The sequence below is a fragment of the Panthera leo genome, chromosome A1 (genome assembly GCF_018350215.1).
Source record: "Panthera leo isolate Ple1 chromosome A1, P.leo_Ple1_pat1.1, whole genome shotgun sequence".
Classification (NCBI taxonomy): domain Eukaryota; kingdom Metazoa; phylum Chordata; class Mammalia; order Carnivora; family Felidae; genus Panthera; species Panthera leo.
This window is the reverse complement of record NC_056679.1, coordinates 129,876,518-129,892,025: the sequence shown is the minus strand read 5'-3', so window position 1 is coordinate 129,892,025 and position 15,508 is coordinate 129,876,518. Positions and strand designations below refer to the sequence as shown.

Below are 15,508 nucleotides of genomic sequence, written 5' to 3'. Positions count from 1 at the left end.
GAAAATGGGGTAGCAATACTTACACCACACAAAATAGACTCTAAGATAAACACTGTAACAAGAGACAAAGAAGGACACTAGGTAACCTTAAAGGGAACAATCCAACAAGATAGTGCACATGGAACACATCTCCAGAACATATCACCTATTTAGGCCACAAAACAAGCCTCAACAAATTCAAAAGGACTCAACTCATACCGTGCAACTTTTCTGACTACAATGCTATGAAACAAGAAATCAATCACACGAAAAAAAATCGAGAAAGAACACAAATACAGGGGGTTAAACAACATACACTAAACCATGAATGGGTCAACCAAAAAAATCAAGGATGAAATTTAAAAAATACAGAGACATATGAAAATGAAAAGCCCTTGACTTTGAGATACAGCAATAGCTGTTCTAAGAGTGAAGTTTATAGCCACACAGGCCTACCTCAAGACACAAGAAAATCTCAAATAAACAACCTACCTTTATACCTAAAGGGGCTAGAGAAAGAACATAACAAAATCCAAAACCAGTAGAAGGAAGGAAAAAATAAACACTTGGGCAGAAATCAATCAAACAGAAACTAAAAAAAAAACAATAGAACAGATCAATGAAACCAGGAACTGGTTCTTTCAAAAGATCAACAAAATTGACAAACCTCTAGCTAGACCAAAAAAGAAAAGAAAAGAAAAAAAAAAAAAAAAAGAGAGAGAGGACTCAAAATCATAAATGAAAGAGGAGAAATAACAACCAACACCACAGAAACATAAAGTATTATGAGAATATTATGACAAAATACATGACAACAAAACGGACAACTTATGAGAAATGGATAAATTCCTAAAAATATAGAACCTCCCAAAAGTGAATCAGGAATACAAAAATTTTTGAAGACCAATTACCAGGAATGAAATTGAATCAGTAGTCAAAAACCTCCCAACAAGCAAAAGTCCAGGACCAGACGGCTTCATAGGCAAATTCTAACAAACATTTAAAGGTAAACATCAAATTTAACATATTAAAATTAATACCTATTCTTATCAAACTATTTCAAAAAAGAGAGGAGGGAAAGTTTCCAAATTCAGCCTATGGGGCCAGGAGTACAGATAACAAAATCAGATGAAGATAATACAAAAAACTACAACAGGCCAATACCTCTGATGCTTACAAGAGGACTATTTTATTTTAACGTTTATTTATTATTGAGAGACAGAGAGAGAACGTGAGCAGGGGAGGAACCGAGAGACGGGGAGACACAGAATCTGAAACAGGCTCCAGGTTCGGAGCTGTCGGCACAGGGCCCGATGCGGGGCTCTAACTCACGGACCGTGAGATCATGACCTGAGCCCAAGTCGGATGCTCAACCGACTGAGCCATCCAGGTGCCCCACAAAAGGACTATTTTTAAAAACAACAACAAAGATTGGGCACCTGGGGGGCTCAGTCGGTTGAGCATCCGACTTCCGCGCAGGTCACGATCTCACAGGTCATGAGTTCAAGCTCCACACAGGGCTCCGTGCCAACAGCTCAGAACCTGGAGCCTGCTTCAGATTCTGTGTCTCCCTCTCTCTCCGACCCTCTCCCCTTTCCCACTCTATCTCTCACTCAAAAAATATAAATAAGCATTAAAAAAAAGGCTTTAGGGGCTCCTGGGTGGCTCAGTCGGTTAAGCGTCCGACTTCAGCTCAGGTCATGATCTCGCAGTCCGTGAGATCGAGCCCCGCGTGGGGCTCTGGGCTGATAGCTCAGAGCCTGGAGCCTGCTTCCGATTCTGTGTCTCCCTCTCTCTCTGCCCCTCCCCTGTTCATGCTCTCTCTCTGTCTCAAAAATAAATAAACGTTAAAAAAAAAAAAATTAAAAAAAATAAAAAATAAAACATAAAAAAATTTAAAAAAGGCTTTAAATAGAACAAAGAAATTGAAAGAAAAAAGCAGAACAAGATGTACCATGCAACCATAAGACGGTTGATGTACCTCTATTAAAATCAGACAAACTATGCTGGATGCCACACACATTACTAGAAACAAAGAGGAACATTTCATGATTAGGACAAGGTCAATTCAACAAAAATGTAAAAACATTTAACTTGTATGATCCTAATAATATAGTCCCTGTACATATACAGCAAAAACAGAATGTAAAGAAGAAATGGCCAAATCCTTAATCCTATTTGGAGATAACATATCTGTCTCAGAAAATGATGAAAAAAGCAACAACAAAATCAATAAGGATATAGAAAATGTGAATAGCATAACTGACCAATTATGGCAAAACACACATATAACAGGCACACATATAACATTTCAGGCACACATACAACATTTAACACAGAACAATATACTGAGATTGTAACACAAGACAGCACATTTCCAAGGATGCAATCGGTAACAAAAGAATAACTAAAAAGCCCCACATCCTGGAAATCAGGAAATATACTTCTAATTAACCCATGGGTATAAAAAGAAATCACAAGAGGAATTCCAAAATCTTATCAACTGAGTGGTAATAAAACTGAATTAAAGCTAAGATTACAAGAAAACACCTAATGTTTTAAATGCATATATAAGGAAAACTAAAAGTGAATTATCTATGCTTCCATTTCAAAAAGCTAGAAACCAGCAAGTTAAATCGGAAAAAGTAAAGAAAGTAGTAACAACTAAAGCAAAGACAGAAAGGCCACAGGACAAAGAGAGAATCCAAAAACAGATCCTTATATATGAACAGCACATACAAGGGAACCATTGAAATGTGTTAGAGAAGGAATACCGGCTGCAGCCTCACTCCGCATACACACCTAACAAAGAAATCACTTCCAGACAGATAATCCACCTAAGTGTAAAACAGAAAACAATGCTTCTAGCAGAAAGTGCAGAATATTTTCATAATCTTGGACTAAGCAAACATTTTATAATAGGCTCCAAAAAAATATAAAAATAGCTAAGTTGAACCTCATTAAAATTAAGAATTTCTCCTCAAAAAACACAAGAAAGTGAAAAGGCACGTGACAGAGAGAAAATATTTCCAATGTGTATTTTTTTTTTTTTTTTAACATTTATTTATTTTTGAGACAGAGAGAGACAGAGCATGAACGGGGGAGGGTCAGAGAGAGAGAGGGAGACACAGAATCTGAAACAGGCTCCAGGCTCTGAGCGGTCAGCACAGAGCCCGATGCGGGGCTTGAACTCACGGACCGGACCGTGCGATCATGACCTGAGCTGAAGTTGGACACTTAACTGACTGAGCCACCCAGGCGCCCCTCCAATGTGTATTTTCAACAAAAGTCCAAAACCTATGAAGTCCCAGAAATCAGTAAGATAACCCCTTTTTTTGCACAATGGCAGCCCTTTATAAAAGCAGGATATTCAAATGGCTAATAAGTATATGAAAAAGATATTCATTGTTGGTCAGAAAAATGAAAAATTTACCAAAATGACAGATAAGACCAAATGTGCTAATGAGCAGCAAATGTCAACAGTGATATGCCCCTGTGGAAATGTAAATTAGTATGAACCTTTGAAAACAAATTGATGGTATTTACTACAGCTGAACACACATTTGACTACACATGACCAAAAAATGCACTTATGTGCAATAAGATATGCAGAAGAGTTTTCAAGAAGCATTACTATTAATAGACAAAAACTAGGAACAACCTTAACGCCCAACAGCAGCAGAACAAATAGATATGCTATGTTCCTAACATGGAATATTTTCCTCCTACATATGAGAAAACTTTTCAGGCAATTACATGGGTAAATCTCACAAATGTAAAAATGAATGAAAGACACACAAAACAACATAGTATAAGATTTCCATTTGTGGAACTTCAGAAACAGGTAAGGTTAATGTATGGTTAAGAGATGTCAAATGTTGCTGGGGAGGGGTGCACAGGTGACCGCGAGGCAGGAGGAAGGCTTCTGGGCGCTACTAATGTTCCACCTACTTGCAAGTGCTAGTTACATGGATGTGGTCCCATTATAAATATTAAAACTGTACCCTTCATTTGTGCACTTTCTCAGTTATGTTGTATATTGTACTTCAATAACAGTCTCTATAAACCTTAACTATGACCAGGTGAGTAAACAAATGAGAAAACAAGATTAAGAAACATTCAGGTGAAAAAGAGTCAAAGCCTAATGCAAGTCTAGGCTTTCCCATGAAAAATGATCTCTTTAATCCTTTTATGATTGTGTTGTACTTCCAACTTAGATATGAACCTGGAGAAAACTCATGTCTTTAGCAATTCTCCACTAATGGTTAACACTGCACCTTTAATTTCATGCACATGCTATCACTAGATGAATTCAGATTAGTTTCCAAGCACAAACTGCATAGTATCTAATTAATTAGGACCCAGTTAAAGTTGAATTATATACAGTAATGATCTGTAAGTTCAAACTGATGCTCATTCCGTGAAAATAGCGGTAGGGGCAGGAACTATATAAGATGAAACTTAGATAAGAACACACACAAGCAGATGTTTTAAGTGTGTTAAATTTAAATGAGTTCCATAACTGAGTGTTGCTCCCTTGCTGCGTTTCTGAGTACATTCTTACCATCCTTGCTCCCTCCCCACATTCATCTCCATTCCAGGGTATATCTCAATCTGATATACTAAAAGAAAAAGCTTCGGATTTAAGTACCTAATACCATATATCCCCTTTAACTTTTCATATTTAAACTAAATTCCCATTTTTAATTCTTTATGTGAATGTATGATCTGAAATATTGAATCTACCTTTAATTGAATCTACCTTTAATTCTACCTTCCAAAATTGTCATTGGTAACCATATTCTTCATATTAACTGGTAAAACAGAATGAATTTTCAGAGCTATCTAAAATTTAATTGGACAGAGCAATAGAAAGGTGTGCAGTGCTGCAATGGTTCCAGTAAATCAATAATACACAATTCCTCATCACTACTTCATTTCTCTCAAAATTATGAATTCTAAAGTAAGAGAAATGTTTATTTTATAGTACAGTATCCTTAGTGCAGCCTTACAATACTCTAGTTGTTTTGGAGTGCCTGGGTGCCTCAGTCGGTTAAGTGTCTGACTTCGGCTCAGGTTATGATCTCATGGCTCTTGAGTTTGAGCCCAGCATTGGGCTCTGGGCTGACAGCTCAGAGCCTGGAGCCTGCTTCAGATTCTGTGTCTCCCTATCTCTCTGTCCCTCCCCTGCTCACGCTCTCCCTTTCTCTCTCAAAAATAAACATCAAAAAAAATTTCTTTAAATATTCTCATTGCTTCTAATATTATTCAAGAGCATATTCTATACGCACCTTGAAGTACTCTGACAAGTTTATTTTTTTAAGGACTTATGAATATAAAGAACATAAAGAGCTATAGTGCCATCTACTGGGGAACAAAGACTAAGTTACTTCTTTAGCAAAGTTCACTCTATTTTATCAAATGAATTCAAGGGTCATGTCTATATTTAATTTCCATCTATTACATAACATATAATTAACTATCAAGAGATATCTTTTCACTTAACCATCTATAGAGCAGTTACAACTCAATCTGAGGGGATGACAAATGGCTACGACCCTATTCCCGCCACAAAGGCAATTATGCAGAAGACTTGGAAGGTAAAATGACCTGGGATTTCCTTCTCAGTAACTTTTTTTCAAAATCCTAACCTCATACTTCTCTTAAAAAAAAAAAACAAAAAAACTTTGCAACCTAATTCATTCACTTAGCATTTTTGTGCCCATAAAATTAGATACCCTCAAAAGCAAAAGACAGCAAGAAATCCACAGCCTCCCTCTTAAATAAAAATAACTCGGGGAGAAAAGCAGTAATAGGAATACTGACATATAGAACCCTTTACTTCTTCAGTAGTTAACACATTTTTCTTTTAAATATCAAATGCTTTAAGAAAGTGAATGTCATCCTACACAGGGACCATGCTGACCTTCCTTGCACTGCTCTAACTTAATGTGTGTGCTGAAGCAAGCACAAATGCATTCTTCCACATAAAGAATAAAGATTAAGAGGAACATCTGTATACTGCCCCGAATCTGGAAAGGATTACATGGGCCAGGGAGAGTGACAGAACTTACTGAGGTGCTACACGTCTCCAATAACGATCAATTCCATTCTTAAAATATAGCACAGCAAGCCACCTTACATTTATATCCAGAGTGTGGTTTGTAAAAATATTCTGTAAAAAAAACAAAAAACAAGCATTAAAATGAACATGTCATAAGTTAAAGTATAATTACTTTACCCATAGTGAAATATGGATAACACTTTAAATGTTTCACTTAAGTGTTATCGCTACAGAGAACATGTTTTCTAAATCTCTATGAGCTCCAGAGTTCATGTAAGAAAGCACACGTGGTAGAAGTATGTTCATTTTTAAGCTGAGTAATAAATATTTGGGATCCATTTAGTCTACTTTTAGATGTCTGAAAATTTTCCTAATAAAAAATTAAACTCAGAAAAAAAGAAACATAATTATATACCACAACCTACACACAAAACACTGAAATAAATATCTTCTCAATTAAAAAAAAAGTAGACCCACCAAAGCATACATTCAAAGATTCTAAGGAGTCAAAGCCCCTGCATTATCAGCACATCCTATGAAAGGAGTTATTTCAAAGTATTCTCTTATCAAAATAATCAAGCTTACAAATAAATGTGACAGAACATTAATTCAAGTACAGACAGTCCTTGCTTTGCAGAGCTGCAGGAGATCATAAAAATGACTGTGCAAATAAAGCATGCAACAAGGTCTTAATGATCAAGGAGAAAATTATAACTGTTCTGTGACCTTTATACATTTTTACCAAAAACATTACTAAAATTAACAAAAATTCATAACACTTGTATATGGAAATAAAAATACAACAAATGTTAACACTAAGACATCACAAACACAGAATTAAAGTGTTTTATTTCTTTTTTTTTTTAATGGTTATTTATTTTTGAGAGAGAGATGGAGAAAGAGCAAGCAGGGGAGGGGCAGACAGAGAGGGAGACAGAGAATCCAAACCAGGCCCCCACTACTGTCAGCATAGAGCCCGATGCAGGGCTTGAACTCACAAACCATGAAGAGTGTGACCTGAGCCGAATGCTCAGGATGCTCAACCGACTGAGCCACCCAGGTGCCCATAAAGTGTTTTGTTTTTTTATAAAAAACTTATCTAGGTTAGTGGTTACATAGGGGAAATGAGGAGTATCTTAACTGACTGAAATTGCACTACACTTCAGACCAAAAACTACTCAAATTCCCAAAGTTGAACTCCTAAACACAACCTTGTGTGGGAAAACCTCAAAACCAAAAGCAATGATGTGGACATATGTTCCTTACTACAGAAAAACATCACATGTAAACTATAAAAAACAGGTATGTTTTTAGAAATATCCCATTTTTAGAAAACCACGTACATACCAGAAATAAAATTTACAAAGAGAGTTGTGTAATGTCCATTTATTCTTTAATACCCCTGACAACTAAGACAGAGACCCTCTTTTAGGTCTCCTTTGCAAAAGAAAGAATGGACTTCTCCACCACATTAATCGCATTCGATTTTAACACTTTACATGTCTGCCTTCCACAAAAGACAGAGTCATAAATACCTGAGGAGCAAATGAACAAATGGATGGAAATAATGTGGAAAGTTGGTGGCTATCTGCCTGTCTCGCCTAAACTTCGCGAACCAAGAAAAGTCAAGCTGCAGGTGTCAATCCAAGTAGAAATATTCCTGAAGTACTTTGAAGAACAAGACAGGAACACAAGTCTGAAGATCAGGAATGCAAATTTTCCACCTCCAAACTAGAAAGAACAGCTAAGGCAACAAGAGATTAAAAGTACCAAGACAGTGAGTTCAGGGAAAATTAAAAAATTCCTGCCTGTAACTTAATTTCTCCATCTGTTATAATCTATCCCATCTAAAAGAAATTTTACTATCCCTCTAAGAAGAAAAGTAGAGCTAGTAAACATAAAAACAAAAGGCTTAGGCACTTAAAAGTAACAATTCATAACTGCACAAGAAGCAAACAGTTAATCAGCAAGCTACTGTTTTTTTTAAGGTCTGGGAGTAACCCAAATTAGAAATACCACAAGTGTTTTATATTTTGACCTGAAAAAACACAAGGCTAATTATCCAGTATATTCATTTAAATAAACATATGAAGAATAAAGATACTCAGAAATATTCTGTACCCAAATTTTACAAACGTGACAGTAGGGTTATCGAAAAAAGGCTAGAATATTATCTTCGGTATCTTTAAAAAGCAATCTGTTTTTATTTTTTAATCAATGTTTTTTACCTTTTTTCCACTGGGCCAAACACCCAACTTTCACTTATATTCAGAATATCAAGTATGATTCTAGGTATGACTAGTATCTTCCTAAGTTTAACAAGTAACTCAAGCATTTTAGCCATGAAATCAAGAATATGTATGTCAACTTTCATAATCTTCTATTTTTATAAGATACAGTAAACAAGGGGTGCTTGGGTGGCTCAGCCAGTTGAGTATCCGACTCTTGATTCTGGGCTCAGGTCATGATTCCAGGGTCATGGGATCAAGCCCCATGTCTGGCTCTACACTGGGCATGTAGCCTGCTTAAGATTCTCCTTCCTTTCCTTTCCTTTTCCTTTTCTTCCTTCTTTTCTTTCTTTCCTTCCCTTTTCTTGTCCTTTTCTTCCTTCTTTCCTTTCTTTCTCTGTTCTCTCTCTTTCCCCCCACCCACTCCACCTTTCTCCCCACCCTACCTGTTCATGCTCTTCAAAAAAAAAAAAAAAAAAAAAAAAGATATGGTGAAGAGTTTGTTCGGCATTTACAACCAAGTCTCAAAACTGGATCAAATTGTGATCCAATTGGCAGCCTTACTGCCCTTGCCAAATGCAAAAAACACTCATCAGAGTTGCGAAATTGTCATAAGAAGGAAAAGAATAAAGACGACTGTGAATACAAAAAAAGACATTCTTTTATTCTGGCATTCAGAAAATAATTTTTATAAACCAAAGCTTTGAACTCCTAGAAAAGTTTAGTTAAAGCATATATTGCTAATTATTAGACTATTTTCCATAACACCCATAAGATCAAATGTGTCAAGAAAATGAAATTTTTAGATGGGGAAAAGAAAACCATGTTTTAAAGCAATGCAGTGAGTAAGGGCCCCCGGGTGGCTCAGTCAGTAGAGCATCCTACTCTTGATCTTGGTTCAGGTCATGATCTCACAGTCCCTGAGATCAAGCCCCACAGCCAGCTCTGCACTGACAGCATGGAGCCTGCTTGGGATTCTCTCTCTCCCCCTCCCCCAAGCTTTCTGTCAAAATAAATAAATAAGCAATAAAAAAATAATAATAATAAAGCAACACACTGAGCAAAGACTTATGCTGCAGTAGAGAGACTGAACAACTGTGACAACATAAATTAACTGGGGCAAGAATAAAGACAAAACATGAAAGTGTACTGTCTACAGTCCTGAAGTCAGCATGAACATGCTAAAACAGAGTATCAGCAGTGTCCTGCCTTCTGAGCAGACATTACCAATACCCTGTTCAGTTATCTATTCAACAATCAACAAACATTTCAACACTCTCAAGTGCCATGCCCTGAATTAATAAATGGCAGTGGCAATGACAGGCAAACATCTGGATCAGTTTCACTAAGGTAAACCACCAGTACAAGTAGATTCTGAGAACAATTAAATGAATGGTGTCTCGTTTTATTAAAAATAGTAATCAACTATTTTACAACAACTTACCAATAACACTGAATAGAAACCTGGCTGTGTCTCCCACTGTTTCAGTTGCTCCTCTGCTGGTTTTAATACAGCAGTATCCTGACTGGTGGCCTGTGTTAAGACCTGAAGAACAACAGTGCTGGCACTATTGAGATCCATGGACACCTGGTAAAGATAAGTTAACATATGTGAATCAACATTACACATAAAAAATCAACAGTAACATAAGTGGAGAAAAAGGTTCAATGATCTGAATTATTCCTGTACTTCATTCACCTACCCTCGCATGTTTCTGCTGGATTTCTAACTTAGAATTTTGGTAATTCAACTAACTTCTGCTTAAATCAACTTATTTCTGATGGAAACGGTCTTCAATGTCCCATTAGTAGAAGGTAATAGTAAATTGCAAATAAGAAACCCACACACAAAAACCAAAGAACTAAATTCTGATTAAATATCACGGTCTGCCTAAGGCTAAGTATAATACCTTCCTAGTTTTTAAAAGAATATTAAGTGTTATAAGAATTTACCACTTTATCCCTACTAAGACCAAAGTTAGAAAAATGAAAAAGAAATTTATTCTCTGACTTATTGCTAAGTACCTCATAACATCATCTTATATTCCATCAATAACACGTGTTCAAAGTATTTTCTAAAATTTAAAAGACAAAGGTATATTCAAGAAATACTGTGGGGAAAAAATGAACTAAATCAATAAACATAAAATATAATATAAAAATATAAACCTTAAGGACTGGATCATCTAATCCTATACCAAATATCTGAAGCCATTCTAAAAATACATTTAGCAATTTATTGATAAGTTTTCTAAGCATTGTTTCTAATCACCCCCGAAACAGTGTACAATTGTATACTGACCCAAGTACGTATAATTGTACACAAAATGCTTATATGAAGCATGTACACAAAATGCTTATATGAAGCAATTTTCAAAAAATTGAAAGCTAAAAACAGAAAATAAATCTCAAAGCAAAAGTGACTGAGAATCAGCCTTGTGATTGTAATTCTATCTAAAACTGAAGATTGTTCCAGATAGTAAAAGTATGAAGGTCATTAACCCATAAACACAGCCAAAGCAACCAATTCCTAAGAGTTGTAATTAAACTGCAAAGACTAATGAAAAGGAGGATCCAAATGCTGACTCAACAAGAAATGGCACAAAATATTAAACTTTTCAAGGAAAACTTACAATTTTTTAAATTTTTTTTTAATGTTTATTTATTTTTGACAGAGAAAGAGAGAGAGAGAGATTGAGACAGAGCATAAGTGGGGGAGGGGCAGAGAGAGAGAGAGGGAGACACAGAATCTGAAGCAGGCTTGAGGCTCAGGGCTGTCAGCACAGGGCCTGATGTGGGGCTCAAACTCACAGACTGAGATCATGACCTAAGCTGAAGTTGGATGCTCCACCGACTGAGCCACCCAGGCGCCCCAGGAAAACCAACAATTTTAAAGCCTGTGTGAGTAAAGGAGGGCTAGGATACGATAAGTGGAACACAAAATACTACCAATTAGCAACGGAAGTAAACTCAAATTTTAAATTAGTAGTCTGTTCTGGTCTGTACTTTAGAACTGACTAGGATGCCTTGTAAATATATATTGCCTCCCTCCCTAACCTGGAGTTCCTTGAACAATGTAAGTCTCTGTGTTCATGATCACCTGAAAACAAGTGAATGGATTTTCACTCAATTTAGAGGGCTTGTTGGTAATGTATGATTTCAAAAACAGGCTATCTCAGAGAAATTTACTTTATGGAGACCTTAGAAGATATTTTCAAGAGACGGGCGGTATGTTTTTCTAAGAGAAATATAATACAAGGCACAAAAGCAAGTCATGTACGCAATTTTACATTTTCTAGCAACCACATTAAGAAGTGAAAAGATGTGGAATTATTTTTAATATTATATTTAACTGGATATATCCCAAACATTACCATTTTAACATATAATCAATATTTTGAAAAAACTAATTTTGATATTTTACGCTTTTCTTAATAGTAAGTCTACAAAGTCCTGTGTACTTTACACTTAAAGCACATCGTATTTTGAACTAGCCACCTTTCAAGTACTCAATAGCCGCATGTGGCTAGTGGCTACTGTATTTGGATAACTTTGAAAAGCCCTACTTTAGAAATACCAGCATCACCTCACAGAAATAAAAATTCTCAAGTCTCTCTCCAAACTTCCATCATGAAAATAGGGGCTGGGGGTCAAAAATGAGTGCCGTAGTAAGTTCTCTAGGTAAATCTTATCACTGCCAAAGTATGAGAAATACAACTTTTGAACATCTACAACTGAGGTACACCTGAAAATCCAGCTCTGCAGCAACTCAGTGGATGTCAAAATGTACAGTAGTTTCGATCATACATTCCTATAAAAGAAGAACAGACCAGCATTGATCTGTAGTTCTCACAAGGAATTGTCTAGGGTATGGAAAACACTAAATTCAGTGATTCTCCCCCAATTAATGGAAGAGCACCTGGCTAAAATAAACATTTTTCTTTCTTTTTTTAAATTTTTTTTAATGTTTATTTTTGAGACAGAGACAGAGACAGGGCATGAGTAGGGCAGGGGCCGAGAGAGAGGGAGACACAGAATCTGAACAGAAGCAGGCTACAGGCTCTGAGATGTCAGCACACAGCCCGACATGGGACCCAAACTCATGAACCTCAAGATCATGACCTGAGCCAAAGTCAGGCACTCAACCAAAGGACCCACACAGGCATCTCAAAATAAAAATTTTTCTTAAAAAGAGCCAGTATCTGGGTCGCCTAGGTGACTCAGTTGATTTAAGTGTCCAACTCTTGGTTTCAGCACAGGTCATGATTTCAGTTTGTGAGATCAAGCTCTGCATTGGGCTCTGTACTAACAGCATGGAGCCTGCTTGGGATTCTCTCTCCTCCTCTTTCTCTGCCCCTCCCCTGCTTGTGTGCACACACACACACTCTCTCTCAAAAGAAGTAAATAAACTTAAAAACAAAAAAGGAAAAAAAAAAAGCACCAATCTGAGCATATACATATATACATATACATATATATATATATGCCAAGCATAGTACTAAATGCTTTATTATTTATTCCTAGTAATAAATCTATGTAGTAGATATCTTTATCCCCATTTTCTAATTTTTTTAATGTTTATTTTTGAGAGAGAAAGAGCGAGAGAGAGACAGAGCATGAGCGAGGGAAGGAGCAGAGAGAGAGGGAGGCACAGAATCCGAAGCAGGCTCCAAGCTCTGAGCTGTCAGCACAGAGCCCAATGCGGGGCTCAAACCCACGAACCGTGAGATCATGACCTGAGCTGAAGTCAGATGCTTAACCGACTAAGCCACCCAGGCTCCCCAATTATCCCCATATTTTAGGTAAAAAACTAAAGGATTAGAGACCTTACCTTTCCAAGGCCACCATCTACTAAGCAGCAATGCTTGAACTTGAACACCAAAGCCAATGGTCTTAATCAGTATCTAATACTGTCTACCTCCAGGGACAAAACTGACAACTTTGTAGTACCAGGAGCCCAACAAGATACAGGATATATGCTTTATTGGTATCTGGTGAATAAAGTAAGTGATCAATTTTGAACAAAAGAGTACTTTACACTGTACCACATGACAGCTAATTAATGGATTTATTCAATAAAACTGCTGAAAGCCTGCTATGTACCAGGCACTGTTCTAGGTGCTGAGAATAAAATAGTGCAGCAAACAAAATAGTGTCCCTAACTTCAGGCTGCATACATTCCAATGGAAAAAGGTATTTCTGTGAAAGAAAGAGAGGGAGGGAGAGAGGGAGGAAGGAGTAATATGAAGAAAATACAATCATGTTAAATATCGACCATAAGTGAATGTGTTATTTTATATTTTTATTTTTTAGAGAGAGAGAGAGTGTGCATGTGCACAAGTGGGTGAGAGAGGGAGAGAGAAAGAATCTTAAGCAGGCTCCACGCTCAGCACAGAGTCCAATGCGGTCAATCCCACCACCCTGGGATCATGACCTGAGCTGATATTAAAAGTCGGACACTCAAACAACTGAGCCACCCAGGTGCCTCTGAATGTGTTACTTTAGATTGGGTCTTCAGGGAAGGCTTCTCTTAAGTGACATTTAAAAGAGACGTGAAAGACAAGAGACCCAGGCAGGCAAAGATCTGAAAGCAGGGCTCCAGACAGACAGGGAAAACAAATGAAAACAAGGCCTTAAGATCAGAAACAAACTTAAGAAGGCCAATACGATTGACACTTAATGAGAAAAGGAGAAAATGGAACCAGATGAGGTTGAAGAAGCAGACAGGAACAGATCATGTGTGACCTTGCAGGAGAAAAAAAAAAAAGTCTGGACTTTTACATCTGTACCAACAAAGTCACTGGAAGAATATGTGAATATATGAATATAATAACAGAGAAAAACAGGGTGCCTAGGTGGCTCAGTTGGTTAAGCATCTGACTTAGGCCCAGGTCATGATCCCACAACTCTTGAGTTCAAGCCCCACATGAGGCTCTGTGCTAACAGCTCAGAGGTTGGAGCCTCTTCAGATTGCGTCTCCCTCTCTCTCTGCCCCTTCCCTGCTTACTCACACTCTCTTTCTCTCTCTCAAGAATAAACGTTAAAAAAAAATAAAAATTCAAAAAATTCAAAAATAACAGAGAAAAGGTTCTGGCAGAACTCATCTCCACCCAACTCAAAAAAGAAAAAGGCCATGTCCCTAGGTGAGCTGGTGACTGATAGACATCCTCACTCTAAAGGTCTGTTTGTTTCTACATTGTACTCAGCAAATTATCTATGGCTGGAACTATTCTGTTTCTCAACAGTTGTTCTTTCACTTACTGGTTTTAGCATTTTGGGAACTACTACTTGAAAAATAAAATCACTGACTAATGTCAGCCTCCAGAGCACTTCTTACCTACAGCAAAGACAGTGCAGAGTGTTCACACACACATACACAGCTTCACACTTGTCTGGACCTTCAGAGCAAGGCAATCCTTAAGCCTATGTACTTGTATCTTTTATGCTTCACTTTACCATCACCATTCACCTGTTGTGCTGGAAGCTGCTAGAGTTTCCATCCCTATCTCCCTCAAGTAGCTTGCTCCATTCAGGTCTTCCACAGAAGTATATACTCTGTCCTTCCTCCCCCTGCTTTTGAACTTTGTTCCCAAGAAGCCCATATAGTCTGGGACAAAGAGCTCAGTTCATATACTTCTGGAGAACCAATTTTGTGCCACGCACTATAATAGTTGTTAGGTTAAGAATCAAAAAGGGTCTCTTTCTCTACCCAAATTCTGGGAGATACTGAGGTGTGAAGCAGAGAGAACTATTCTAATCACTAAAACAAACTGTAAAGGGGCACCTGGGTGGCTCAGTAGGTTAAGTGTCAGACTTCAGCTCAGGTCATGATTTCGCAGTTCACGAGTTTGAGCCCCACATCGGGCTCTGTGCCAACAGCTCAGAGCCTGGAGCCTGCTTCAGATTCTGTGTCTCCCTCTCTCTCTGCCCCTCCCCCACTCATCCTCTGTCTCTCTCTCTCAAAAATGAATAAAAAAATTTTTTTAACTGTAAAAACTAAGATTCTAGAATACCAGTTGGAATCCAGTGTATTTCCTCCACACAAACAATATTATGAATGGTTTATTTCATGGGCAAAAGGCTTTTAGGCCTGAGAAACCACCATTCAGAACTTCTGCTAGAAAGATTACAAAGTGCTAATTAACTTTTAAAGGAAGCTTTAAAAAGCAATCACTTCCTAAATTGCAGATTAAATGCATCATCAAAAATAACGATTCAGGAATGACAGACCTATAAT

General features: G+C 37.3%; 1 protein-coding gene across 7 annotated transcripts in view; it reads right to left on the bottom strand.

Moving 5' to 3' along the window:
* The window catches only part of IPO11 (importin 11), a 198,482-nt gene that overhangs the window by 169,110 nt on the left and 13,864 nt on the right, over positions 1–15,508 (bottom strand). For all 7 annotated transcript variants that reach the window (XR_006202884.1, XM_042940046.1, XM_042940027.1 and 4 more), the window contains exons 2-3: positions 9,716–9,859; positions 6,054–6,154 (exon numbers count right to left, since the gene is read on the bottom strand). Coding sequence is in view for 6 of the 7 variants with exons in the window: in XM_042940046.1 (XP_042795980.1) it covers positions 6,054–6,154; positions 9,716–9,853 (239 nt within the window). In the remaining variant the exon portion in view is untranslated. The remainder of the gene's footprint in view (positions 1–6,053; positions 6,155–9,715; positions 9,860–15,508) is intronic.